At 40.8% G+C, this 27,684-nt stretch overlaps 2 protein-coding genes across 4 annotated transcripts in view; both read right to left on the reverse strand.

Moving 5' to 3' along the window:
• Nucleotides 1-241: 241 nt before the first annotated feature.
• bola1 (bolA family member 1) lies at nt 242-2,276 on the reverse strand. Of its 3 annotated transcripts, none has more exons than XM_017309362.2 (3): nt 2,125-2,256; nt 999-1,098; nt 242-881 (listed from the first exon to the last, which is right to left on the reverse strand). In XM_017309362.2, exon 3 carries the CDS (start codon nt 873-875, stop codon nt 429-431), a length of 447 nt encoding a protein of 148 aa, XP_017164851.1. In that variant the 5' UTR covers nt 876-881; nt 999-1,098; nt 2,125-2,256; the 3' UTR covers nt 242-428. The 3 variants fall into 3 exon arrangements, with proteins under 3 accessions (XP_017164851.1, XP_081472888.1, XP_008428963.1); XM_081616762.1 differs by having other exon boundaries at nt 999-1,105; nt 2,125-2,229; XM_008430741.3 differs by lacking the exon at nt 999-1,098 and having other exon boundaries at nt 2,125-2,276.
• A 556-nt stretch (nt 2,277-2,832) lies between these two features.
• sv2a (synaptic vesicle glycoprotein 2A) overlaps nt 2,833-27,684 on the reverse strand; it is a 34,248-nt gene continuing 9,396 nt past the window's right edge. Inside the window, exons 2-13 of the mRNA XM_008430742.3 lie at nt 24,441-25,199; nt 14,705-14,885; nt 12,616-12,767; nt 12,338-12,471; nt 11,952-12,041; nt 11,768-11,875; nt 11,587-11,675; nt 10,604-10,768; nt 10,304-10,437; nt 9,609-9,815; nt 7,850-8,009; nt 2,833-7,019 (exon numbers count right to left, since the gene is read on the reverse strand). Of these exons, the coding sequence (XP_008428964.1) occupies nt 6,836-7,019; nt 7,850-8,009; nt 9,609-9,815; nt 10,304-10,437; nt 10,604-10,768; nt 11,587-11,675; nt 11,768-11,875; nt 11,952-12,041; nt 12,338-12,471; nt 12,616-12,767; nt 14,705-14,885; nt 24,441-25,050 (2,214 nt within the window). The 5' untranslated portion in view covers nt 25,051-25,199 and the 3' untranslated portion in view covers nt 2,833-6,835. The remainder of the gene's footprint in view (nt 7,020-7,849; nt 8,010-9,608; nt 9,816-10,303; nt 10,438-10,603; nt 10,769-11,586; nt 11,676-11,767; nt 11,876-11,951; nt 12,042-12,337; nt 12,472-12,615; nt 12,768-14,704; nt 14,886-24,440; nt 25,200-27,684) is intronic.

The raw sequence follows: 27,684 nt of genomic DNA on the forward strand, positions 1-27,684 counted from the left end.
TTAAAGGTTTCATTTAACAAAATAACATGCGACAAACATAAAACACTGAGAAAAAAAGCTAAAGGGATTATTTAATTGATATAAAAGCTTTGGGTTTGAAATCAGCATCACTGCAAACAGCAAAATGTCTGAACTGAAACATTGTTTTGACTTCAACTAGAAATAAATCCAATAGCTAATAATTTCCCTCCTAACATAATAAGCCGACATTTATGCAAATAAATCTCCTTCAAAATGGAAATGAATCTCAGAAATCACTTTTATTTACATTCAGCAGCAGAAAAGCACAGAAAACCAACCTGATTATTCTGATCTGTACTCAGTTTCACACCAACATCAGGGAAATCACCGTAATGGTTTATTCTTCCATCATTTTACCTTAAAACTGGCAGATAAAACCAAAGCGCCGGCTGTGAGAGTCCAGCGCTTCATTCCCGCCCGGCCTTCAGCTTCTCCTCGACGGTGCGGTCGTTTTTCGAACCCCCCATGCAGGACGGGCTCTTGCCCAGGGCGGGGTCCACGCCCCACTGCTCAGGGGTCTTCGCCTGGATGGCCAACGCATGAACACAGCTACTCAGTTCCTCCTTCAGCGCCTCATTGACCCGACGGTGGCGCTGAATCAGCGGCAGACCCACAAACTGCGAGCTGACCACCAGGACTCGGAAGTGGGACTCGGATCCGGGGGGAACCGCGTGCATGTGGCTTTCGTTGTGGACCTCCAGGTGGTCGGGCTTGAACTTTTCTGTCAGTTTGGTTCTGATGGTTGTTTCAACGGGCCGGCTAGGGTCCGGGTCCATGGGCGGTCTTAAGTGAGCCAGAGGCCGAGCTACAGAAAGGCAGATGGGCCGAGTGCAGCGGGAGACACTGGGAAGCATCAGCCACTGTGGAGAACAAAAACAGATTCATTCATCTGATCATGAGGAATGTTTCATTTCCATCCAGCTGGGTCAGACGCTCTGGTACTGGACCAGAGCGTACTGGACCGGTTCAAGTCTTACCTAAAGAACAGAGACTTCAGTGGGTAACTTTTCAAAGGAGTGGGCAGAAATCAAGTGTGGAGTTCCACAAGGTTATATCTTGGATCCCCACTAGTTTAATCTGCAAACTCAGATTAAAGCAAATTATAAGATTAGCTACCAATGAAGGTTATTTGTATAGCACATTTCAGCAACAAGGCAGTTCAAAGTGCTTAACTTTACAGAAACATCAAACACCTCATTTAGTCGGTACTTGTGAAAACCAGTAACAGACGTTTCATTTTGTGAAGTTTTATTGTTAGAATCATCAGAACACATCAAATATGTTGGTCATTTTGTCGATTGCAAAATTATTGATGCATTCAGACATAAACCTTCAGAGACACATAAAGACAGTTACAAAGTCGGCCTTCTATCACCTGAAGAACATTTATTAAAGGACAAAAGGTCCCAGCAAGATCTAGAGAAACTCAACTGCAAAGCTGCTGAAACCCTGAGATCCTTTAAATGGGAGCTAAAAACCAGTTTGTTTAAAGTTCCCTTAGATTAATAACTATAATGTTGATACGAGTCTATATTTCACGTTTTCCTTGATTATGCCATGTTTTACGTTTTCACCATGTAAAGCATTCTGAATTGCCTCGTTGCCCAAACAAACCTGCTTTGCACCAAGAAGGTCTCAGGCTGATTACAGTTAGCATTTCTCTGTTTTATAACGCAGGACATCTTAAAACAAAATCATCTGCTCCATTTAAGCATCTCAAATTAAAAATAGAAGCAAAGCACTGACGAAAACACGCAGGACTGGCATTGATTACATGAAATGTAAGAAACTCTTTAACTTTGATTTTATTTTATAAAATCAGGATGGACTGAAAATAGCATCCAACTCTTTTAAGCCGATTTACAGCCACAGATAGTTTATGTGTATTTGATACTGTAAAAAGGAGACAACATCCAGAAACAGGGTCCTGATTGTTTTATAGTGTTAGCTTAGCTTGTTTAGCTGCTCGCTACCAGCCGCTGCTACTTAGCTTGTAAGCTAAACACAGCAGAACATAAATATATAAACCACTGACATGAAGAAACAGATCATGTTGATCAAACTCTGTTTGATAAAATTCCCCAACAATTTAAAAAAACTCACCTTTCAAAGGAAAGACGGAGTGACTTCTTCTTTTAAGTTTTATGACGGTTAGCGCCTTTAGCTGCTCGGCCGCCATCTGCTGGCTTCCTCCAGCGGGTCCGCTCCTTTACAGCTCACCGGTGTGTGAGCCGCGCAGAAATGAAAACGCAGGGGAAAGGAGACCTGAAGGTTCACGTTTTTCCATATAATTAAGCCCTAATAAGATAAATACGCAATATTTTTTAAAATATATATATACAACTAAAGCTCCCCTGCTGATAAATATGTTAAAAATCAGACTAAGATGACCTAAGTAAACACAAAATATAATTTTCAGGAGATGACTTCAATTACGGGATGAATCTATCTACTAACTTGCCCTTTGTGAAAAAGTAATTATCTGAATCACTGTAGCTCCATTTGATGCAGAAATCAGCAGATCTAATCAAACTCCTTGCTGCATAATGGCAATCTGCAGATTTTTACCCCCAGACAACGCACAGAGGAAGATTGGTTCAGGATCACATGACCACCATGATGGCTGGAACACAGATGGACCAGTAAACCAAGAACTTTACTTATTGCTTATTTTTATCTTCTGCAGCAAAATTTAAACGAGCTACAACATGTTTTCCTTCAGCAGGGGAGTCTAGCGCAGTGAGTGGGCACAGAGGTCATTATGTGTACTTATACATATATTTGACAATTTAAATAAATGGACTTTCCAGCTATCTTTTCCACTTGTTTATTGTTCATTATTTTCATAACGTTTTGTTATAGTTCCAAAGGATCGCATCAAAGTGCGATCCTGATCAAAAATCAACATGGAGGAATCTCACACACCTCTAAACAAAACTGCATCTGCACTTTTAATCTAACTATGATCCATAACTGGTGTTTGACATTGATGATTTTACTCTATTATCTCATTCTCATTTACAAAATACACAAAATCAAAAGACAACATACAGCGTTGTTCATTTACACTTTTTTTTATCACTTTTTTATATTTGATTCCACAGTTTCTATACTTACAAACAATCAACTACATTTTCTACAGCACAGTACAGTGACAAAGGTGATAATTCTTTGTTACATTTAATTTATTGTGATGCACTTGTATCGACAGAAGCCTCAAGACCAAGAGTGGTTTTAGAGAGTCACACACAAATGTTAGCTTTTTTATTCCATGTCTTCATTAGTGGGAGAGTTTATTTTTGATGTAATGTTGTGCGGAGTAGTTCTGAGCAGTCAGTCTCTTACATGAAAAACAACAGCAGTCGGAGCGATTTCAGATTGATGATTCAGAAAGGAAATCTCACAGAGAGGTGGAGTTAAAACTTTAAGGAACAGACATGTAAAGGAGTGAATTTTCTCCATCTTCAACAAGCCAAACTTTTAGAAAAGTTTAGAATTATTATTTTTTTTATTTTAGGTGGGAATTCTCTTTTAATCTTCCCTGCTCAGAGCAGCTGTCTACTGCAGGTAAGACGCTAACAGCTCAACACTACTCCACACAGCCACAATTCAAATAACGCTAAACAATCCCTTATGTGGAAAAAGGCCGGCGTGTAGTAATGTGCTTCCACTGCCAACAACTTTGTAAGAGACAAACACCCAAACACTTATTGCTTTGTTAACTTTTTGCACTCACAACTGACTGTTGCCTAGGCAACAAGTTAATTATACAAAAACACCCTGTAACATATAGATATGTATGAGAGAAGCGTGTTAGCGTTTTAACAGCACTCTCTGCTAAAACAGAGGAATCTTGATGTGTGACACGGGCCGGTCTGCAGAGAATTTATTTCTTACACGTGTAGTTTCTGTTTTTTCAGGATCTATCGGTGCTTCTGAAAGGGTGTGATGGACTTTTTGCAATGTAGTCTGCTAATTATTCTGGCTTCTCAAGCTTTTTTGCAAGTCAAAGAGATTAGTTTTTTTTCTGAAGTGTCAAACTCGGCGTTTTGAATCAGTTTCAGAGAGAAAATAAAAGTGTTTCTGCTCCACATGAGCAAACAGGAAAAAACGACTTTAGTGTTGTAAAGTCCATGGGGGGAAATCATTTACAAATCCTATTAGTTCTATTATAGTTTATTTTATTTACATATATTTATATCTATAGCAGATCTCTTGTCATAATGTGTAAACTCAGGCCACAGAAAATATTTGGCAATAATTCATGAGAGGTGGTACTCATGGCACACGAATAGATGATGGATCGGGTGATAAATCTAGATCAGCGTAAAGTAAATGCAAATAAACGAGGGGTCGTTTTCTTTTTGCAGAACTGTGTAAACCTACAGCATGTTCACAACATCATCATTTGGTCGATTAAGGTTGTGCTTTCAGTAAATGTTCCCCTGGTTCTTCATTACTTGTCCAGCCTAATGCGCATCAGGATGAGTGTCAAACAACACAAGGCTCTCAGAATTGTGCACAATGCAGTCTTAGTGCAGTGGTTTGGCTATATATTCAATTGAAACTACATACAGTATGGCTGCTATCCTACAAAATGGCAGTTTGGACAAGAAAAACTGGTCAGACATGATAACTTTTCCAGATTCTGGAAAGCAGCTGTGAATATAAGTGGGAATGCATGTGACCTGTATGGAAAATATAATAATTGTTAGTGATCTCTTTCTGATAAGTGTGCTTTTATCTCTTGCTCCTATCATACGCTAAAGTTCAGGAAAAGACAGAATTATCCTGCATGTTAAATTAATGTCCCGATCAGTTCTGTGTTCCAACAAAAATCAGGTTAAAAGTGTAGCCCTGATGGTGTTGAATTTAATGTATTTAAGTCATAAAAGGCAAATAAAGCTTGTTATCCTATATCGGTTAATCGGGATGAAGGTAAACTGCAAAAATGTTTCGGTTCAGGACTTGTGAGTCATTAACAACTAAAAGTCCAGGAGCATCAACATCTTGAAGTTGCAGAAACCAGATTCAGAGTACCAGCAGAAATATTGTTTGGTTAAATGAGAGGATTTAGATGATTGGTTCTGGTAGCTACTCATGATGAATTGCTGCACAGGATGTGAAGCGTATTGATCAAACTGAAAGGAGACACCAGCTACAATGTTTTTTAGTTTTTCCGTAACTATTGAGCAAGTGTTTAAAATGGATAAACTGAGACCAGAGTGAAACACTTAGCAACACATGTTGCTAATGCTAGCAGCTGCACAGCCCATATGCTAGCTCATCTATGCAGCCACTGAATATTTACTAACACAAATAAAAAAAAAAGAATCAGGCAGGAAGGAATAAGCTAATATAAGTAATTGTGAGGGAGTTGGTGAATTCACCAAACATAGAAAGTCAGTTTCAATAAATTGAAGTTTGGTGTGCTGAACATCTAAAGATGATTTTTTCTGTAGGCTGGTATTCATGTTGCGCTAACCTGACTGAAGCATGGATTTTCCAAACCGCCCCACCGCCGTCACTGTAAAAAATAAAGGTGCTTTTATGGAATGATTACAGACTTAATAAATAAACAACCATTTGCCAGGTTTCAGCTGCAAAGATGACCCACAATGTTTAATATTTTGAGTTCTCGGTGAAAACTTAAACGTGACTGCGATTAGCTAACTTCTTTCAGACATTTCAAGTTTTGCAACGTTTCGTGCAGTGTGCTCTAAAACACCTGGGCAGGTCTGTTAAAGGTACCAAGAAATATAGAACTAGTGTCCTGTCAAAATACTACAGAAATCTGATAGAGAACAATAAATGAGCAAATGTAGTAAAACTCTGCTTACATGTTATAGTCTGGATTTTCAAGTTTACACACAGTTCATACTTTGTGACATGCATAACACCCTCTGAAACATCTTAAAGACACACATCCTGTATATTCATAAAGGAGAAGGGAAAAGGCAGTTCTCACAAAGGGACATACAGTTTGACTGGAATAATGGCTAACTGGGAGATTCTGAACATTTTCCTTGGGAAAATGTTCTCATGACAAATGGTTGTGCTTTAGATGGACAGACACAGAAAGCTCGTCTCGAACTCATCCCTGTTCTGGTGCGATCCAAAGTGATGCCATAAAGGGAGGGAGATTCATCTCCGATTCGTAACGATAACAAAAGCAAACCCGGAATGTTCTATCATCTACAAAATGGCAGTTAGTCTAGACACCAACACAAGACCTCAGGAGAGACGGAGCAAGGAAGGCCAAGACGGACACGTCTTGGTGTTCCCCCGCAGAGTCAAAAATGCTTCCAATCAAGGCAGGAATTGTTGCATTTTTGAGCAGATGTCCAACAGAGATGAAGAACTCACAACTTCAAAGGTGAGTTGATGTCGCTCAAAAGAATGGAGGTGAATACGGACAACTCTGCAATGATGGCTAGTGGTCATTTCTATGAGTCTGTTGCTAACTATCAGAGTCACTGACCTCCAACCCTGGATGCTTTTACACTGAGGGGGACAAAACTTAGTGGAGTTACATCTACATTGGTTTACCGTTTTTTTTCATCTCCAGATTTTAGTAAACATCAACAAACATCATCTTTTTCTGGAATTATCAGGATGCAGCAACAGCACTAACCTTTACTCTCATGGCTGAATGTTGCACCTTAACAAATTCATGTTGTAGTTTACTGTTTTACTGTAGGATGTAGGTGAGTGTGGGGTGGGGTCAGAGGGCACGATTTGATGAACCTTTGAGCCGATTCCTCTGCAGTGTGGCTAAAGCTCTGCTGCCCTCTGCAGAGCTGCTGGCGCCGCACTATTGGAGCACTTGACCCCGCGTCTCTGGTAGTTTGAGGGCGAGAAAACTGCCCGCTGCCAGCGCGCCGGAGGCAAACAGGATGGGCACGGCCTTGGTTATGCCAACGAATGACGTGAAGATGCTGATGCCGAGCACGGCCGCTAATTTACACAGAGCGTTGAGGAAGCCAAAAGCTGTGGTTCTGAGGAAAGAGGAGAGAACAAGAGTTACAATGGTGGAAATTCAACACAAATCCAACAACTGAAGCATCTAACCGTCAAAGCTTGGAAATAAATTCAGTAGAAGTTTCTGGTTATGACGAGAAACTTTCACACTTTTAGTAAAAGTTGCTAAAAAAAGAAAGTTTATCATTATAACGGGATGCAAAGAGTTTTCTTTGTTTTAAAGAAATGTGAAAATATGCTCCTCTGACAGAATATGACTTGTTAAAAAGAAATAACTCCTGATTCCCTCTAATCAGATCTAAAATCGTCAATTTTAGACATATAAAATGTCTGAAATCTTCTAGACGACATCTAAAATCCTAAGATGTGATTCTGTTCTACTGTTAAAAGAGAAGATGTCTTAGTCTTAAAGAGATTTAAAACTCATTAAAGAACTCATGAATGTTTTCTCGTTTAAACGAGATACTGCTCCTTAATTGATTTCCAATCTATAAATCAAATAAACTGAAGAACATCTCAGGATTTTTTATGTCATTACCTGATGATGATGATGGTATTTCCCTTCAATCAAATCTAAAAGCTGATCTCTGATAGTCTTGGGAAAAAATACATAATTTTGCTCCTCTTTACCTAAATTATTCTATTTTAAAATCAGTTTTAGATCCATATATGTAATAATGAAATCTGCTTTATGAAAACCATTCAATGCCAAAATGAGCTTTGCAGTAATTTTTCACCCCACAATGTCATCCGTCCCCGAAAGCCAACCAATCACAGACGGGCAGCTCCTCTGACATCACCCAGTGCTGCTGCCTTCAGGACGTCAGAGCACGCCTAGACCACCCACCTCTTGTGAGACGGATAGAGCTCGACGGTCAGCACGTCCAGGGAGTTCCAGGAGGCGATGCTGATCCCACCGAACAGGCACAGCAGAGCGATCATGGCTGACTCGCTGTTGCCGAAAGACAGGAAGAAACAGCTGACGCAAGAGATGACGCTGGAGCCGGCTGTGAAAAAAGGAGGCAAGCAAGCAGAAGACGCAGCGTGATTACTGTATATTTTTAACCTGAGAGTTAAACCAGAGTTACTTGAATTAACAAGAACTATTTTCATTAATGGTTTCGAATCTTCACTGTAGGGTAACGTGTTTTTAAAGACGTCAAAATAACTGATGTTTTCAACTGATTCAAGCTTAACTGATTGTAGTCCTAATATGTTTTCTGTCTAGTAATGGAGCCATCAGAACATTTTGTACCCATCATGCATCAGTGTGGATGCAGAGGACATTTTGTACCTGCTTTGACACCTGAATGATTGGATGCAATTTTTTTTCTACCCATTATTTAAAGACAGGAAATGTGATTATCCATCCATCCATCCATTTTCTCACACCCTTGTCCCTTAGTGGGGTCGGGAGGGTTGCTGGTTCCTCTCCAGCTAACGTTTCGGGCGAGAGGCGGGGTCACCTGGACGGGTCACCCTGGACAGGTCGCCAGTCTGTCGCAGGGAAATGTGATTATGTAATTCCAAAAAATGGTATTTACAAGCAGGATGTTGATTATTATAGTTTGATTAGGGGTCATCATTTTACATTATATATGAGTCAACAAACTCAAAATAAACAACAGGTACATTTACCTAGGAGTACAGGAAGGAAGCAGGATGGTATGAAATTGCAAACGTGATTTCCTGTAGGACTTCAGCTATTTTTGCTAACAAAAGATTTTTATGTTTTGTTCAAACATAAGAAAAATGGCAAGTATGTACATAAATCTAATCTAATCATTGTTGATTTTGATCAGAAAATGCTGTTTATATTTGTATGCATCTTTGGGGAAGATCGACCAAATGTAGTTTGACAAGCAGACACTAGGGGGTGCTATAGCTCCTCCTGAATGAGATGACCCATTACGCCCCTAAGAAAAAACAAAGTACTTTTCAATTTGATGCCATATTTCGTAAAATCTGACTGTGATTATATTTATTGTGAAGTTAAAAAGCAGAAAATAATGCCTAATAAACAATCAGTAATTATAAACACAGTTCTGAATCAACAAAAAACCAGAAGCGTTCATGCATCACTGACTGCCGTTTTATTCATGGGCTGTTTTTTCTTGAAATGCATAAAATGTCATATAAATTGGGCATCTACTCTTTGAGCTGCTGAAAAAGTGCTACATAAATAAAACTTCTTCTTCTGTTAGGAGCCTGAAAAAAGGACCAACACGCAGCTGTGAGCGTTCAGAGACTGACTGACACCATAAATTAGCACCAAACATGGTGATAATTTATGGGTCGTATTTTTTGGTCACTCCCACAACATTTTAAACATTTGGCCTCAGATCTGAATTTTAGTGCACAATTTGACAGTTTTAGGACAATTTGACACATTTATGCTGTTTTTAAGTTATTTTACAACATTTTGTGTTGCATGAATTTAGCAAAACACAAGAAAACTGCAAAATGTTCAAACACTTGTTTGGGACTGTGACGTTTATGATTTAAAATGTCAAAAGCCAAAGATTTATTTACACTATCTCTCTCTCCTTCTCCAGTACTTTCATCTGAGCAAATGCTCCATATTGTTGTCCCGCTCTCTGTCTTACCAAGCATCCTCAAACGCCCAATCTTGTCCATGAGGAGCGCAGACACAATGTTACCTGGCAACACTGCCAAGGTACCCAGGAAGCTGACGAAGTAGACCATGTAGGCGTTATTTTCATCACTGACATCACTGAGCAGGCAGCCTTCTTTGTTGTGCAGGAAAGTGCTGTTTATGAGCTTACAGTTGATCAGACGGTATTTAAAAAGATCTGCGAAGGCAGAACGGGTGTCGGTAAAAAGCAGCACGGTCACTGGGATAAAAAGAACTTATGTATCAGAAAATAATCATAAAAAAAGCAACTTCAGCTATTTAAATCTAACCAACATGCAACAGATTCTATCATCGTTACTGATCGCAGCCTAAAAACACAATGATGGCATCCATACAGCACTGGAATAAACATACCACTTGAAATGATCAGTTTCTGTGATTTAACTTCTTATAGGTAAATGTCTGAGTAAAATGAACATTGTTCTTTTATTCTATGAACTAAGAAATGGTCAAAATAATGAGAAAGATGCATTGCTTTCAGACCTCAAGTAATGCAAAGAAAACAACACTAATGTTTTAACTCGGGAAGAATTCAGAAATCATAACCATCCGGTTTTCAGTGGACTCTTCATTTTTTCCAGAGCCGTTTAATGCTTTTAGATTTTGCACTACAGTTTCCAGTAAGCCTGTGTGTGAATTCCTCACCAGTGTTGTAAAAGAGGGTGGCAATAAATGTGCAGTTCTTGAAAAAAGTGTTGCTGGAGGTGATATCCTCAAAGTAACACTCTTCAAACAGCGAGTCTTCGAACACCATAGATCTCATTTTCACATTCATGAACCTGCAAACAAGTACATGAGCAAATAAAATAACCTGCAAGTCAAACAGTGGTTCTAAACGAAATTTAATCTGACAGTAACAAAACATAACCTATGATAAAAATGACAGCACTGGTGGCAGAAACCATTTTTCCGTCAGCCTGTAACGAGGGACTGCAGCAGACTCACTTGTCGTTGAAGTACTGCCCCTGACGGTGGACCTGGTTCTCCAGAGTGAAGTTAAAGGTGACATGCTCCACTTTCTCCTTGACAAACACCTTGGTGCGCGAGGCATACTCCTGCTTCTGCAGGTACTTGATCATGTCAGGGAACCACACGGTCAGGCCGTAGTAGCTGCAGGAAGAAAAAGAAAATCAGTCCCAAAAAGCCAAACTGTGGAAAATTGATTGTTTTTAAATGGCTTCACAGGTCGCTGATTTTTGACAATAGCATCATATAAGTCAGCGGTGTCGAACTCATTTTCATTTTGGGCCGTATCAAAAATCTGAATGTTCTCAAAGGGCCGGTTGTTCAAGAATATATTGATAAAAACCATTAAATTATTAAAATATTAATAAATAGATGTTTCATCCAATAAGTGTTTCTTAAAGTGAAATTATATTGATAATTCACACTAATTAGTCCAACCAGTACTTGGTGATTGTTTTTGTGTTTTTTTGCAATCAAAATCATAGATTTTGTAGTGATAATATAGGAATATTTGTCAGGATTTTTTACGATATTTGCGCTAATATATGATGTTAAATGTGACTTTTTATTAATTGCTGCATCAGTCACATATATAACTTGACATCAAGTGAGGTTAAATTAATGTTTTTGGCCAGTTTTGAGAAAAAATGTCAGTAAAATCAGAAAAAATGTGGGGATCTGTTGATTTTGTGTGAATTTTGTGTATTTGTGAAAAACTGGAGGGACTTATTGATGTAATCTGGAGTCTGGAGGGCCACATAAAAAGCTACGGCGGGCCAGATTTGGCCCCCGGGCCTTGAGTTTGACACATGTGATACAAGTGGTACGGAAATATTGTGCACCTTTAATTTAAATTTGATTTACTCTCTCCCACTTATTTTACAGAAAGTGAATAACTGTAAACTCTGAATCCTTTAACTCTCTGTTAGAAAGTCAGGCTAACAGCATCAGCCTGGTCTTACCTGAAGGACATGGAGAACCACACGGCCATCATCATGTAGGTGGTGCGGCGGTACTCAGGGGAGAAAACGGTTTGGAAATTATTCCACACCTGAAAGAGCACAAAACCACAGAGACACTTATTACATTTAAGGAACAAAGGCAAGAAGAGAGCAATCAGTCAGAGGCATCTCTGAAACCAACCTGGTGGAAAAGCGAGGAGAGTTTTAGCCTCCATTTCTCATGCCAGGCCGCACTGTCGCTCATGTTCACAAGCTCATCTATCTGCTTCACCGTTTTAATGGTGGTCACCTGGCGGCAAGAGAGCTCATCTTCAGTCCTTCATTTTCACTGATGCTCAGTATCACCTGTGCTGTGTGCGACTTACAGAGAAGACCCTTTCTGGGTAACCTTTGGCCCTCATGTTGGTGTCGTGGACCTGCTTCAGAATCATCCACGCCTCGTCATGCTTCCCATTCTGCAAAAGGAAAACAAGACAAATAACTGGAGCACTGCTGAAGGGTCTCTGAGGATCAAATATTATTTCTGCATTAAATCTATGTGCCAAAACTTTCTCCAGCTGAACAGAAACAAAACTGAAGTTATTATCTTTGGACCTAAAGAGGAGCGAACCAGAGTCAACGCACAGCTTCAGGTACTACAGCTGGGAACTAGAGATAAGGTCCGAAATGTGGCTGGAGTGATGGACTCCGACGCTACAAATGAACTTGATTGATAAGCTTGAAGCATCGGGGGAGGAAGCTGGCAGCTCACCTCCAGGTAGAAGCGGGGGCTCTCAGGCATGGTGGAGAGGGCAGAGATGGCGGCCACAGACGGGAAGGCGCACACCAGAACAAAAACCCTCCAGCTGTGGAACTGGTAGGCCGAGCCCATCTGAAAGCTCCAGCCTGCACAAGGACAGACAATCAAAATAGTCCCATCTGGCCAAACGCACACGGTTCCGGTTCTTTTAACGCCTTATTTTCATTCATTATGTCCTGAAATGACGTTCCAAACAGAGCCTGACTCCGAGACCCGTTTGATTTTCTCACCGTAGTGTGGGATGATGGCCCAGGCCATGGCGGAGGCGTAGATACCGCCGATCATCCAGAACATGCAGAGCCAGCTCAGGTGCTCTCCACGCTTCTCCTGGGCCAGGAACTCAGAGTAATAAGAAAACACGATCGGGATGGAGCCTCCGATGCTGCAGAGTTACAGAGAGAGGCAGAAAAGCAGAGAAAGAGGCGATCAAAAGATGGATTGTGCTCTTGAGAGGAAGATGAGAGAAAAGGAAGGCCAGCGTTGAGACATAAGTAAGCAGAGAAAACATTCAAAGTGGGATTTTTGTGTTGAAGCTCTTAGGAAGGGGTTTGAATTAAACCCAATTTTTGGATTTTCTACATTGTTCTGATGTAAAAGGCTGAATATTCAACTGGTATTTAGCATTTAGCAGACATTAAAAGAGCCGGAAAAGGGTAGAGTGCCTTCTCCGGGTCAGGGGGGTCGTCCTGCCTCAAGTGGAGGAGTTTAAGTATCTGGGGATCTTGTTCACGAATGAGGAAAGAAGGGAGCGGGAGATCGACAGGCGGATTGGGGCAGCGTCTACTGTGAAGCGGGCGCTGTACCGGTCCGTCGTGGTGAAGAGAGAGCTGAGCCAAAAAGCGAAGCTCTCGATTTACCGGTCGATCTACGTTCCCACCCTCATCTATGGTCATGAGCTTTGGGTCATGACCGAAAGAACGAGATCACGGGTACAAGCGGCCGAAATGGGTTTCCTCCGCAGGGTGGCTGGGCTCTCCCTTAGAGAGAGAAGCTCGGTCATCCGGGAGGGACTCAGAGTAGAGCTGCTGCTCCTCCACGTCGAGAGGAGCCAGTTGAGGCTCGGGCATCTGGTCAGGATGGACGCCTCCCTGGTGAGGAGTTCTGGGCACGTCCCACTGGGAGGAGGGGAGACCCAGGACACGCTGGAGGGACCATGTCTCTCGGCTGGCCTGGGAACACCTTGGGATTCCTGGAGGAGCTGGAAGAAGTGGCTGGGGAGGGAAGTCTGGGCCTCCCTTCTGAAGCTGCTGCCCCCACGACCCGACCCCGGATAAGCGGAAGAAAATGGATGGATGGATATTCAGCATTTACAACTCCTTGCAATGAGTCTTTTGCTTATCTTCTCTGCAGAAATGCCTTCATTCAGTCATATGGAGGATTTTCAGGCATGATTGGCTGGTATTAGGATCACACTTTGACTAGGCCACATCAACTATTTTTATTTTTTTTTTTATAATTCCAGTGGAAAAGCTGTAGTGCCCCATATCTTTAATCTGCAAAATAAGCAAACGAATAAATGAATCCACACACTTCACTGCAAAACCACAAAACCTTACCTTGTTTTTTCATCCAGATTCTGGAGCAAATATTTTAGTTCACCTGAAATAAGACAAAACTAACTTACAACTAACTTTTCATCAAGGAAAATGAGCTGATATCTATCAATATGGATAGTTATTGATTAGTTTTTTGTTTTAAATATATAAAATACAGCCAAACTGATGACGCGACCTGTCCTGTTTTATCTGCTCCGTTTGTTTTTTTTAATTTTAAGCAGTTAGGAATCGTGGCGGTGAAACTTTAAACTGCTGCTGCCTGTGTTACGCCACAGGCTGTTGCTAGGTAACCAAAGAGTGCGCGAGTTGCTAGGTAACCAAAGATTGAGTGAGTTAGCAGGTGCCGCCAATGGCTTCCTTGGCTCTGCCTACATCTCCCAGCATGCAGTGCGGGTCTGGATCAGAATTCAGTCAATATTCTATATATTGAATATGTATCGCATTGTTAAACATTGTTATTGATTTATTGTCCAACCCTAATCTATGGGAATCATTGTGCTTCCACACAGTGCCAGGCTGGTTTGGATTTTTTTTACTCCCGATAAGTACAAATGTAAATTTTTATGTCTCTTTCTATACTTTAAATATATTTTTGAAGACATGAACTGATCACTTTGGACTCAATTTGCTCTTTTGCTGCATTTTCGGTGCATTTCCCTCGATGTATTTTTGCGATTTTGCCCATTTCACCGCTCGTCACATCAGCTGCTGTTTATGCGTCACAGTGGCCGTGACTCCCTGCGTGATTCATCTGCCTGCTTACCCGACGCCAGAGGCCAAACGGCAGAAAAGGAAGGAGCTGTATCCCTGGACGAAGGACGAGAAGAAGGCGAACACGCTGTTTATGGAGAGCGAAATGAGCAGGGTCTGTCTCCGACCGATCCGATCAGCCAGGCCGCCCCAGACGAAGGCGCCAACCATCATCCCCAGGTACACGATCAGACCTGCGAGGAAGAGGAGCGGACAGGGACGAGTCGGCCCATCAGCAGCGTGAAATGATTGGAAGAGATGAAGTAGAAAGGCAGACAGGATGATAATGAGTTATTATTCTCCAATAAACTCACGTCTGGCACTTCAAGGCTCCACTTTCCCTCTCATTATATTTCTAATTTGCTGTAAATTACTTCCCTGGGAAATCTTATTGGACTTCTGAAAAGATTTGCATTAAAGATGAAACGTTATGGGAGAATTGAAGCAGAATCCTCTGAGATGTTTCATGAAACAACAAAAAAAAACGGAGCATCAGTTGTTTAGAAAAAACTCTCTTCTCAGCTGACGGTTATAAAAAGCTGAGTTTTTAACAGTTGAGTGTTATCAGGGATGATTTTTTTATGCTTAAGTGAAGGTTTTTATTTAAATCAAGTTGAAAATTTACTCTGTTTACTCTCAACATTCAAATATGGAGCAGAGAGTATTGTTTTGCGTGACAAAAGAGGAAAAAGGTTACTGCATACATTTACATAATGCTTAGTTAAAGGCCAATCTAAAGTGTTATTTTGTTTGCTTGCAATGTTCAAATCTAGAAAAATATTTATTTAATCAGTTTTAGTTGTGTTTCATTAGTTGAAGTAGGTTTATCTCTTTAACTAATTGAAATATTGGCAGGAGGGTAGCTGGAAATATTCCTGCATTTTATTAGTTTGATAATTTGCACTTGGGGGGAAAAAGACAGATTTTTTTCTCAAGTTGGTATGAAATATTCTTCTTGTAAAGTTAGAACGCAGCGAGAAGCGTAAAAACAACGTTCATTTCTAAATTCCTTATCTTTCCAAACCTAAAGGTATAATTTTTCTGGACGTTTCAGTCAAAATATTTACCTTTAACAACTATCTGCAGATTTAACAAACAACCTGCAGATGAGACTGCAGAGTGTAAAGTATCGGGTCATTTTTCTGGATGTTTTGGCATCCAGAATAACTCAAATTTAATTTATATTTTAAAATCTGTGGCTCTGCATGTCAAATTAGGTTCAACAAATCCAGATTTTTCAGATTCTTCAATTATCTGATTTGTCTGATTTGTGTGCATTGAGTCATTAAGTCAAAAACCAAAAGAAAAATTTAAAATTAAGCTAATATGAAAGCTAAAATAATTTTAATGTAAGTCTATGTAGAAATTTATGTAATTATTAAGCATTATTAGAGATATATATACTTTAATCAGCAAGAAAGTCTAGAAAATCAAACATTTCATGCTCATTTTTCATCCAAAGCTTGAAAATGGTTAAATTAAATTAACATTTGGTGCATTTCTAGTACAAGTTATGCACTGAAATATATTTAGCAGCTTTTCTATCGAGTGCTGCTCACTTTGTTGATCTCAAACTACTAAATTAGTCGACTGTATTTCATACATGACGATACAGACAGAAGTGTGATAGTGTTTTTATCTCCCTGTGGAAGAACCAGCATGTTCATCCTCAGCTTCAAAATGACACAACCTGCAGAAAGAAACACTGAGAGCCAAAGTATCATTTCTAGTTGCAGTCTAAACTAGGCTTTGTGTTTCAATTAAGATACACTAACGTCTACAATGGAGTCAATGAAGTTGAATAGATCGTTTCCCAGGCGGCAATTACTCATTGTGTCTTTCACGCCGTTGCCGAGCCGAGTCAGTTTTAGTAGAACAAGCCATTTAATGGGAATACTGCCATTTTCCAACTAAGCAGGGGAGAAGGATTGATTTATAGACTATCCAGTATAATAGGTAGTGATTTGCCCCTTTCGACTTGTTATTACTGAAATTGATACGTCACAGATTGAAACAACTGGATGTTTTGCAGGAGTCAAACAGGCCCGTTGTGCAGGACTGAACTGGAAATCCTCTGTTGTTCTGGGTTTTTATGTTTGTGTGAATCTCCGTAATTAAAACCTTTTGCTTGGAGCACCGAACCCAGCTGTGAACATGAATGCAAGCGTTCAGCAATAACTCAACGCCACGTTGATTGATCACAGAAAGGAATCAGTTTGGGAGGGAGGGAGGAACGCGGTGAGCTTGGTTAGACCAAAAACAAACTATTTTATTCATAATGGCAAAAAAAATGTTGAAATAATAATTGCTGCTGATAACACTAGATTTAAAAGTTTAGCAATTAGACGTTAGAGATGGAAGATTCTGGACTCTTTAAATGATGATCAAGAAGGTGAACAACAGAATCAGAGCTGGGAGTCCAGGTGCTAACATGAGCCACATCCCTTCCACTGATCCAGACACTCACTCACAACCTGCTCCTTACTTAGCATTCAGCTAATTACTGAGCTTGGTGGCTAAATATGTAGTTTGGAACTAAATATTGGGCTGCACAGTGGCGCAGTTGGTAGAGCTGTTGCCTTGCAGCAAGAAGGTTCTGGGTTTGATTCCCGGCCCTGGTCTTTCTGCATGGAGTTTACATGTTCTCCCTGTGCATGGTGGGTTTTCTCCGGGTACTCCGGTTTCCTCCCACAGTCCAAAAACATGACTGTCAGGTTAATTGGTCTGTCTAAATTCTCCCTAGGTGTGAGTGTGTGTGTGTGTGTGTGTGTGTGTGTGCATGGATGTTTGACCTGTGTGTCTCTGTGTTGCCCTGCGACAGACTGGCGACCTGTCCAGGGTGACCCCGCCTCTCACCTGGAACGTCAGCTGGAGATGGGCACCAGCAAACCCTCCCGACCCCATTAGGGGACAAGAGTGTAAAAAATGGATGGATGGAACTAAATATTCAGTCTGGAACTAAGTATTTCACTTGCTGACCTTTGTTGTGGAGATAAAGAGTTAACTCCACAGAAAATATTTAGCTTGCTTAACATCTGTAGTTTGTTAGCAGGCTAAATATTAGGGGCTAAATACTTAGCCTCCCAAGTTAACACTGTATTTAGCTTGCTTACAAAAAATTTATTTTGGAGCTAAATATTAAGCTTGCTAACTAAATATGTAGCTTGGAGCTTATTGTTTGACTCTAATCTATATATTTAACTCCAAACAAAATATTTATTTGAAAGCTAAATATTTAACTTGCTAACTAAATACTTTTTTGGAGCTAAATATGTAGCTCTCTAGCTAAATATATAGCTTGCAGCTCCATTTTTGATTGTGTAACTCTGTGTAACTATACGAACAATCCAAATAAATCAATGTCCATGACATTTTATTTATTTAAGAAGATGTGTGCAAAAGACAAAACTGATGTCTCCATTTCGAGAGACTTGTTCTGTCTGTGGAGATGGATTTGGATCTGCTGTGTTCATGCAACGTCATCAGGCTGTTACACATTCAGATACGCTCTTGTGCTCTAAATGTGTAGACGGATGTTGATCAGGCGCAAATTCTGATCTTAAACCTCAAAAAACCTCAAAAAAGCTCAAAAAAGCTGGTAACTCAGGGATTAGCCATGAAGACTTAAACTTACGTCGAATTATATCTGCAAAAGGCAAATCTACTCCAGTCAACGACCTCAAACACATTGAAATGCAGCCGCATTGAGACATTAGTCCATCAGCATTTTGGTATTTTCTAAAAATACACACCTTATGCAAAGAAGAGAAACATTACTATAACTGTGATTAATTGAGCATGAAAAATAAAAGAGAAACTAACTATCAGAAGGCAAAGTTGAGCAATAAAGTGGTGAAAATACTAAATCAAGACTCGTGAATAAAAACATGGAAAAACGATGTAAATCAGAGGTCATTTAGGAAGAAGCCACAACTTACGGCTCCTACAAAACCTTTCCAGATCACAACCAGAGACTTCAATCTTTTTAATCACAGAAAAATTTCAATCGTTTTGACTGGAACTGAACAGTTCCTGAAAAAAGACTGAATCTTCAACTCTCCAGACTGAAAAAAGATTGGTAGAGATGTGCTCAGTTAAAATACATGGAAATCTTTGATTGTAACATGAAAAAACGAAGGGAAATAAAACATCCTGCTAAGAGCTGTAAAACACATCGACTAGATAAAGGAAGATCATCCACTGTTCACGCTGGCATTCGTGTGTCAGGCCAACGACTCTGATTATATCCGAGCACCAAGGATGGAAGCTGTTGACCTAAATGAAATCTAAAGGAACGTCGTTGCTTCTCAGATCGTCGTTTTCTGCTTCATCTGAATCGTGTGACTCATTCAGTGAATCTCTGAGAAAAACTGCAGCTCTGTTCTCAGAAAGAAGGTGACTTTTCTCTTCTTTGTCCAATTAACTGCAGGAAACTCTGCATTTATGAACAAAAATGAGTCATTTTCAAAGTTATTTCATGTCTCTGAGTGAAAACTACGACTGCCGCACATGATTCACGCATTTAAGATCAAATTAAAAATGATCTGTAGATATGATGGAAACACGATGGTTGTGCTTTCTGTGATGACAGAGTACCGGCGAATCAATCACAGTGAGTGACCGGGTCATTCAGTAAAGATCTCTGATTGGATATCGCTGTGGGCTGCAGCGCCGACCTGTCGACCTTTCACCAATCAGTGGAACCAGATCACCATCTGTCCTGCTGGCGTCACAGCATCAAGATAATACATCAGCTAGATGTGTTAACAGCCCTCAGAGTTAAAGCCAGGAGTACAGTCTCAGCCTGTTATGTCTCAAATAACATAAATGAGGCATTAAATGCTTCAGGTCTGCTGTCATTTGGAACATTTAAGATCTATACGTTTGATTAAAACAGGAAAGAAACGCAGCACAAAAACAAGTCCTGGATCTACTTTTAGCTTCATCTGTCCAAAATAAGGGTCAGATGAAAATTGACTTTGTTTCTTTTCTGTTCTTGAATTTCCTCGGACTGCAGCATGATGAAGTGATTCCTGTTGACAGACTGGTCCTGTTTTGATCATTTCTTGATTCTGCAGCTCAAAATAAATTTACGATTCCACAACGAAGCACTTTTTAAAACGCACCATGTCATTTTGGAAAGCTTTTTACTCCTAATAAATGAAATTATTATTTGAAAACTGCCTTTTTAATATCTTCTCAGGTTTTCTTTGTCTAATGTTTAAATTTGTCGGATGATCTGAAACATTTCACAAAATAGCAGCGATGCAGAAAGGAGGAGAGACGAGCTGGAAAAGGTGCTGGAGAGAAGTAGCAACGCTGGGCATCTGAGGCGGAAGTGGTGGGAGGAGGAGATGAAGAGCATGAAGAGAGGAGTAAAAAGAGAGAAAAAGGGAGGAGCGGACAGCGGAGTCAACGCTGTGGCAGAGCTCCCTGAGGCACAGGGATAGTGGATGCATGTGGATGTGTGTGGGGAGGGAAAAGAAAGAAAAAAACTGTGCAACACTGCAGGACTGTTGAGTCTGCGTGGGATGAGTGGGAGAGATGGGGGTTTAACATAATACTACTGCCAATAAAAACACATCATTAAACATAAAAGACCCTCATTTCCACTTACACTTATGTGCAGCAAAGATTTGATGCTAATTATAGCCAGGTATAAAGCTTCCAGTTTCCTCTGCCAGTCTGTCCCACAGGAACCAGTAAATCAGACAGGCCTGATTAGAGCTGCCATCTTGTCTTTGTTCCATCTGTTTCCCCTCAACCAGGACAATGAAAATCCACCAAAAGGCCAAACACTTATTGTAATACAGAAAGGTTCCTGGATGCTGCAGGAAAACGGCGCAGCAGCACCGCAATGCACAACGCAGCGCAGCCAGCAGGGCAGAAATACGGCGTGAAATTTCTCACATCAAAAGCATTTAAGCTCAGCTCGTTCCAGAAGTCATCTCTTTTCTCTGCACAACTCCTTCTTTGTGTGTTTCTAATAAACTGGCTGCAGCAGCTGCAACCGCTGCAGCTTCATGAGAAGGACAAGTCAATGACAGCCAGTGTGTTTCTCCTGCGGCTCACTGAGCATCAACGCTGCATCACGATTTGTGTCACTCTGAATTCCCGGCTGTTAGTTTTCTTACTTGATCAAATGTTCCTCAGCAACACGCCTCTGGAACCCTTCGTAAAAAAAAAAAACGAAGCGGTGTTTTGTGAAATGAGCTGTCACAGCGTCCTCTCTGAAATGTTAACATTCTGCAGAGACTCCTCCGCTACGTGCGCTGGGTGTCGCATGCAAACAGCGCCTGATCCCAGCCCAGTGCTCCAGGTTAAAGACTGTTTAGACTGCAGCTGATGGAGCGCAGCGGGGCGGGCGGAGTGGAGGGAGCAGTCGGAAATCAGGGGATGCAGAGAAGTTGGAGCAAAAAAAAAAAGCCTCTTCGGCTGTGAGTCAGACGTGTTGCATAACAAGTGAAGGAGAGAATGGAGGCCGCTCATGACTCCTAACTGAAGCCTTCACCCATAAGTATTTTCATGATTTAAACATTTAGAGTTTTTGGTGCTTCCTCTGGGTGAAATGTTCAGTTTTTATTGTATTATTTTACTGACTGCAGCAGGTTGCCTCCCCTGCAGCGTGCTGTAGGAGCTGACATTAATGCTAAACATCATGGAGAGATCAGCTGCATTTTAAAGCTCCCTGCAGAACAAAATGTGCAAATGTGGACAAAAACTAAAACAATCTCTGGGCTGTACTTATGTTGCAATGTTTGTGTTTCTTTTTTTTTCTTCCTCTGATTATTATTTTTTGTTTGTTTGGTCTTCTAACCCTTTCATTGATATGAATCACCATCATCTTACTAGTTTAGTTCAGCTGGTAAGAGTCCTACTTTTAAAATGCTCTATCAACAATGTCTAATTGACTAAAAAAAATGTTTGTGCTCTCCTCCGTCTGTACAGACAACATCCCACTCGTGTCATTACCTGTTGCAGCTGTGGCCCTCTAGGAGGCGCCTCAACGCCCTCAAACCTAACTAATTAACTAAGGCACTTTTTTTGACAGTGTATTGTCATTTATTATTTCTGACTCAAACGTGGTGGTAAGTTGTTGTAATTCTGTTTTGCATTTAGCTGCTGTTCGTATTGCATCTGTTTTTGATTAACAGAGTTCCACCGTTCAACTGCAAACAATAATTGATCCCATTAAAACTGGTTTTCTCTCAGGCCACTGCTGCAGTGCTGCTCCCTGCAGCGCCGGAGCACACACCTCCATATTGCACCTGAATTTCTCATCTATCCTCCAGCTTTGGGATAATTGTGACGCAGCTGTCATGAAGTTTTGAGACACGTAATTTTGGGTTTTCATAGAGTATATCATAAACACTGTAAGCCATATTCATAGAAATGAAACGAAATAAAGGCTTGAAATATTCACTCTATGTTTAATAAATCAATATGAGTGTCGCTTTCTTTTACATTCTGACATGAGATAAAAAATATTGAATTTCTTCATAATATTCAGTTTTTTATATGTACCAACATAAGAAACCTAAAGTGGAAAGTAATAAATCAAGAAACTGAAGAGAATTTTACTATCTGAGAATAGAAACAAATAAAAAATTTAAATCAAATGCCAATAGTAATGTTTGTAAGTAATGTATTTTGAATGGAAGTCGATGGTAAAGATTGTTTAACTTAAAAAGGGTTCAAAAATAAGATGTTATCAAATTATCTGCTGTAAATAATTGTGTTTTCTAAACTCATGTATGTAATTATTAATATATTAGCCCTTGATATACATCTGGTCCCTGCTGTGTGTCCACCCTGTGCAGCTAACGACAGACCATCATGTGGTTCTGGACGCTGATTAAACATAAACCCGCAGGGTAGGAAAAACAATCCCGGAGTCTTCAGCTTCCACTCAGTGCAAACAGAGAGCCAGTCGCGCTGCACGCAGTGCGAGAAAGACAAACAGCACACACAAAGGAAGCACAAAGCCAGCGCTGCCTTTCACATCCACAGACACAAACAAACACTCAGACACACAGGTGAAGCCAGGCTGATGATAAAACCGTGAGCCTGAGAGTTCAGTCAGGCTGTTGGGCTCATGCACGGCTAACTGGGTCCTAAACAGCTGCAGCCTCACAAAATGTAAACTCCAGCAAGGATATTATCTTAGATAACGAGGGGAGACAAGAGAAGTGGAAGCAGCTAATGCCAGAAAAGGAACTGAAATTTAAAAAAAGAGTCAATAAAAAGCACAGTGATTTCAAACTAGAAACAAAATATGGCAGGTTTTGTTCAACATAAAATCAGTTTCATCTGACTTTCTGTAACTACATTCTAAAACAACACATTTTGACCAGACACAAGTAAAGCTACTTGCTATTGGTAATTTAAGATATCTGCATTTACATTCTGACCAGTGAGAATAATAATTCATTATGTTGAATTAAATTACACTATTACATTTTGACGAGTCAAAATTCATTTCAAAATACCTCAAATGACGTCGCCAGATTTGTCATTTGATGGGTCAAACATCCGTAATTACAATTTAAGATATCTCGAATATAATTACGACTAGTCAGAATTATGCTTCTACATATCTCCAATTTAAATGTGCCTGGTCATAATTTGATTTCAAGATATGTTTGAACAAGTCAAATCTATTTTCCTACTATCTGAAAATACATAAAGTTATGTTGAGTTATGGTGTCATTCAATATATCTTTAATTAGAATTATGACAAGTCAGAAGTGAATTGAAGCTATCTGAAATAAGTGTTTCAGATAGTCAGTAATTTATGGAAACCTCAATACAACTCAAAGATAAACAATAAGCAATAAATTAATTAACTGAATGAGAAATTAAAATGAGCTCAATTGAATTAATTATCGGCGGGCTGCACAGTGGTGTAGTTGGTAGAGCTGTTGCCTTGCAGCAAGAAGGTTCTGGGTTCGATTCCCGGCCCTGGTCTTTCTGCATGGAGTTTGCATGTTCTCCCTGTGCATGCGTGGGTTTTCTCCGGGTACTCCGGTTTCCTCCCACAGTCCAAAAACATGACTGTCAGGTTAATTGGCCTCTCTAAATTCCCCTAGGTGTGAGTGTGTGTGTGCATAGTTGTGTGTCCTGTGTGTCTCTGTGTTGCCCTGCGACAGACTGGCGACCTGTCCAGGGTGACCCCGCCTCTCGCCCGGTACGTTAGCTGGAGAGGCACCAGCAACCCTCCCAACCCCACTGAGGGACAAGGGTGCAAGAAAATGGATGAATTAATTATCATTTTTCTCTTTTCTCTCTTTCTTTTCACCAAAAACTGAATTATCCCTTTTTTTGAAGGACAATTTTGTTCACAGAGGCTTTGTAATTAATTTTATTTGTTGTTTATGATATTTTGTTTATTTATTTGGGATATTTAAAATGTTAAAATATTAAAATGTTCCAGTATTAAATGTTCATTAGAATTTAAACTTTATTGATCTTTCAGGATGTGTTCTTGCTTTATCATGCTATTAGCATTATATCACTTGAAAAATGTTTATTCTCAACAACAATTGGGCCAAATTATGACCCAGAAAAATTAGTTGTTGTGCAGGCCTGCTAGTCAGATATCTCAAACAGGTACTTGGTCTAGTCAAAACATAACTAGAAATACGTTAATGTACTAATATGTCTATTCATAAACGGATTTCAGATACCTGTGTAGTGAAATCGATTTTATGTTAAAATGGCTTGCCATACCCAAAACTCGGCTGACTTACCCAGCATGCCTTTGTTCGGCTCTGACAGGCACATGTCCTTCTCCGCACTGGGAAGCACGAAGCCGACCACAAAGATCTCCACGCCGTCGGCCATCAGCGCCAGTCCCAGAACAAAGTAGAGGGTCCACTGGAACTTTCCGTGGCCGCATTCCTGCAGGATGCTCTCGTACTGCTGGGCCAGCTCCTCCCGGTCCTTCCGCACCTCGCCCTCAAACGCCGACAGGTCCCTGAACTGCTGCGCCTCGGCGACTGCCATGCCATCCATGCCGCCGGTTTTCCCAGAGTCACCCCGAGGAATGCCCTGGTACTCACCCTCATAAATCTCATCGTCCTCGTCGTGACCTTCGGTGGAGTCGCTGTGACCTTCATCGTCGTTGGCTCGGCTGTCGTTCCGGTAATATCCGCCATCATTGCTCGGCACGCCCGCGTAATCGTCGTCGTCGTCTTCCTCTTCGAAGCGCTTGTAGGAGCGTTTGACGTACTCATCGGCCATCTTGTCCACGCCGCGTCCGACCTTTTTGCCGACCTGCTTCTTGGCAACTTTGGCAATGTCTTTGGCGCCGCGGATGAAGTCTGAGCGGCCGTCTCGGTAGCGCCCGTCGTCGTCCATCTTGGATGCTTGGAGGTGGCGGAGAGATGCTGGAGAGGACGGGGGGAGATCAGCACATGAGTGTCTGCTGTGGATTTCTGTGGACTGATCCAGGCAGGACCGTGGACAGCTCCCTGCTCTGCTGCTGGTCACCACTCAGACACCAAACCCTGCAGGGAAGCAAAGGAGACGGGATGTCAGCAGCAGCTGGTGGACTCTAAGTAGTCCAGGAGAAAGACTAAAGCTACAGGTTCAATTAACTGTGTGGAGAGGAAGCTTCCAGAGCATCCATCCATCCATCCATCCATCCATCCATCCATCCATCCATCCATCCATCCATCACCCGATCCTCAAACAAATCCAAACTAAAATTATCCAGCAGCATGACCAGACATAAGTCCAGTCCAAAGTCTACCTGGTTGTGTGTCCTGGAACTTCTCCAGGAAACCCTGTTTCTAACATTTGAAGGTGAATTAAGCCATGAAGAGCATCCATGTCGCCTAGTCTGTCCAACAGTAGTGGACATTACGAACACTACTAGCTTTGCTAACTACAGCGCTATACCAACTTTTTAATTAGCAAAAGCTCCATAGCTGAGTATTGCGGACTCAAGCAACTCATTTGTTCATTTGTAGCATAGTTGCTCAAGAAAGTTTCTTTTAAAAAAAAACATAACGTGAGGAGAGGAAACTGAACTGTTGCGTTTACAGACTTCAAAACAAGAGCATGGATATAAAAATCTAATTGGAAGAATTCCTAACAGTCAAAAACAAAAACTTCAACACAAAACAGCCGAGTAAAGTAGCGTTTCAGAATTTATCTGGAAAAAATAACCTAGACGAAGCTAACTGCGCCAAATGTTTTCAGAGTTAGCAAAAATGCTACAGTCCTAAACGAAGTATGTGCTCCGCTACTAGCATGTTAGCTGATTAGTGAAAGTGAGCCCAGTGCTGTCCAAAGGTCCTGGAAAGATAACCAACATCTTGGATACAAGTTTAGAAACCAGCTTGATGAGCTCAACCCTGTTTGAGGGGCGACTGGGGCTAAACTCTGTAAACCCCTTCATGTCGAGGCTTGCAAATAAAAATCAGCAGCTTCACCTAAAACCAGACCTGCATTACTAGATGCAGTACTGGGTGGATATCAGCCTGGTCTTATTTTACTTCACAACTATATAAAGGAGGAGAAGTTATTTGTTCATCAGAAATCACTAAATTGTGCTAAATATTTTAGTGATGAACAATGTTTTCATACAATGGAAGCACTGTAAGAACTTCTCACCCAGTACTTTTGACATTATTATCAATATAACGATGAAGCGTTTCCCAAGCAAGAGTTGGAGATGGAGAGCATTTGACAACACCCATTAAATAAACTGTTAAAAATTACATTACCTAAATCTGATCTGCAGTACATCTTAAGAGTTAAAGCAAAGCAAAAGTTTATTGTGAAACTGAGTCATTTTCTAAATGCTTCTGACATCTCTAATGAAGTGTGAGTTGGTAATTTAATCGCGGTTAGGCCGAGGGACAGACTAAAAGCTGTTGCAGGCAGTTTATGAAAGATTTAATCAAGTAATTTCATTTTCTTCTACTGAGCAAAGATGATACTGTAGGGATGGGAAGCACGATCTCAGGCAACTGCTTAACAGATGCAGCAAAGAGCAGAGGAGACAGACAGGAAAACACAGTGAATGCTGTTTTATTTCCTCTGTTCCAGTAGATAACATGTCCAATAAGCCTCTCAAAACCAAGAAAAAGATCAGAACTGCACTCAGATGCATCATACAACTGTGTGTAGTAGCAATCAGTGTTATATAATATGATACAACCCAGTAAGTTCTGGACTGTACCAAAAGACAACTCGGTATGCAATGAGTTTAAATGGTAAGATAGCCTGCAATGAGAATGTATGTGTGAGGAACTAAGTGTGAGATGCATCGTTTTGTAGGGCAGCTTTATAAAGTGACACCAAAACAAACAGACAGCTGTAACTGGACTCTGCTGTTGGGGTAAAACATGGTCAGATACAACAGGATACACCCCACTTCTCTTTACCTGAAACAATATATTTAGTTCATCAACAACCACAACATTTAGCAAAAGACCAAACAAACCTTTTATATCAGTTACCATGAATCCTGCACTAGTGGAGGCAGTAAACGTATCTATAACCTTCATAAACTGGAAAAGATTATTCAAGTGGAGCCCAGAGCCGGTGGTGGGCTTCTGGGTGAAAATAGAAAGAAAAACCTTTATGCCCTGAATCAGAAAGCTATGACTTTAATCTGATGTCAGGAAGAAGCTCTGGAGATTCTGGAGATTCCCATCGGCTTCCTGAAGAAGTCGTAACCAGAAGACAGAACCTTCAGCCCATTCAACGCGTCTCATTTTATCCTTCGGCATTAAAACAGCTACATTTACTGCATGTCTTTTATCTCCTAGAACAGGTTTCTCCCTCTTCATCAGGTGTTGGCGCTCTCTGATGGAAGCAGGATATTTTACTTCAGGGACGTAAACGATCCATTTAGCGGCAGGCAGCTTTTGGCAGGGAAACGGCCGGGCGGTTAGGCACCAGAGAAGACGGATGGAGAGGGAAGAAACTAATAAAAGAGCTAAAACACAACACCATTAACATCCACTCTGTAAAACACAC

The sequence above is a fragment of the Poecilia reticulata genome, chromosome 16 (genome assembly GCF_904066995.2).
Source record: "Poecilia reticulata chromosome 16, P_reticulata-male-v2, whole genome shotgun sequence".
NCBI lineage: Eukaryota > Metazoa > Chordata > Actinopteri > Cyprinodontiformes > Poeciliidae > Poecilia > Poecilia reticulata.

Bases quoted from the DNA above. Each gene is read 5' to 3' on its own strand.
- bola1 (XM_008430741.3), bottom strand. From the start codon at position 875: ATGCTTCCCAGTGTCTCCCGCTGCACTCGGCCCATCTGCCTTTCTGTA.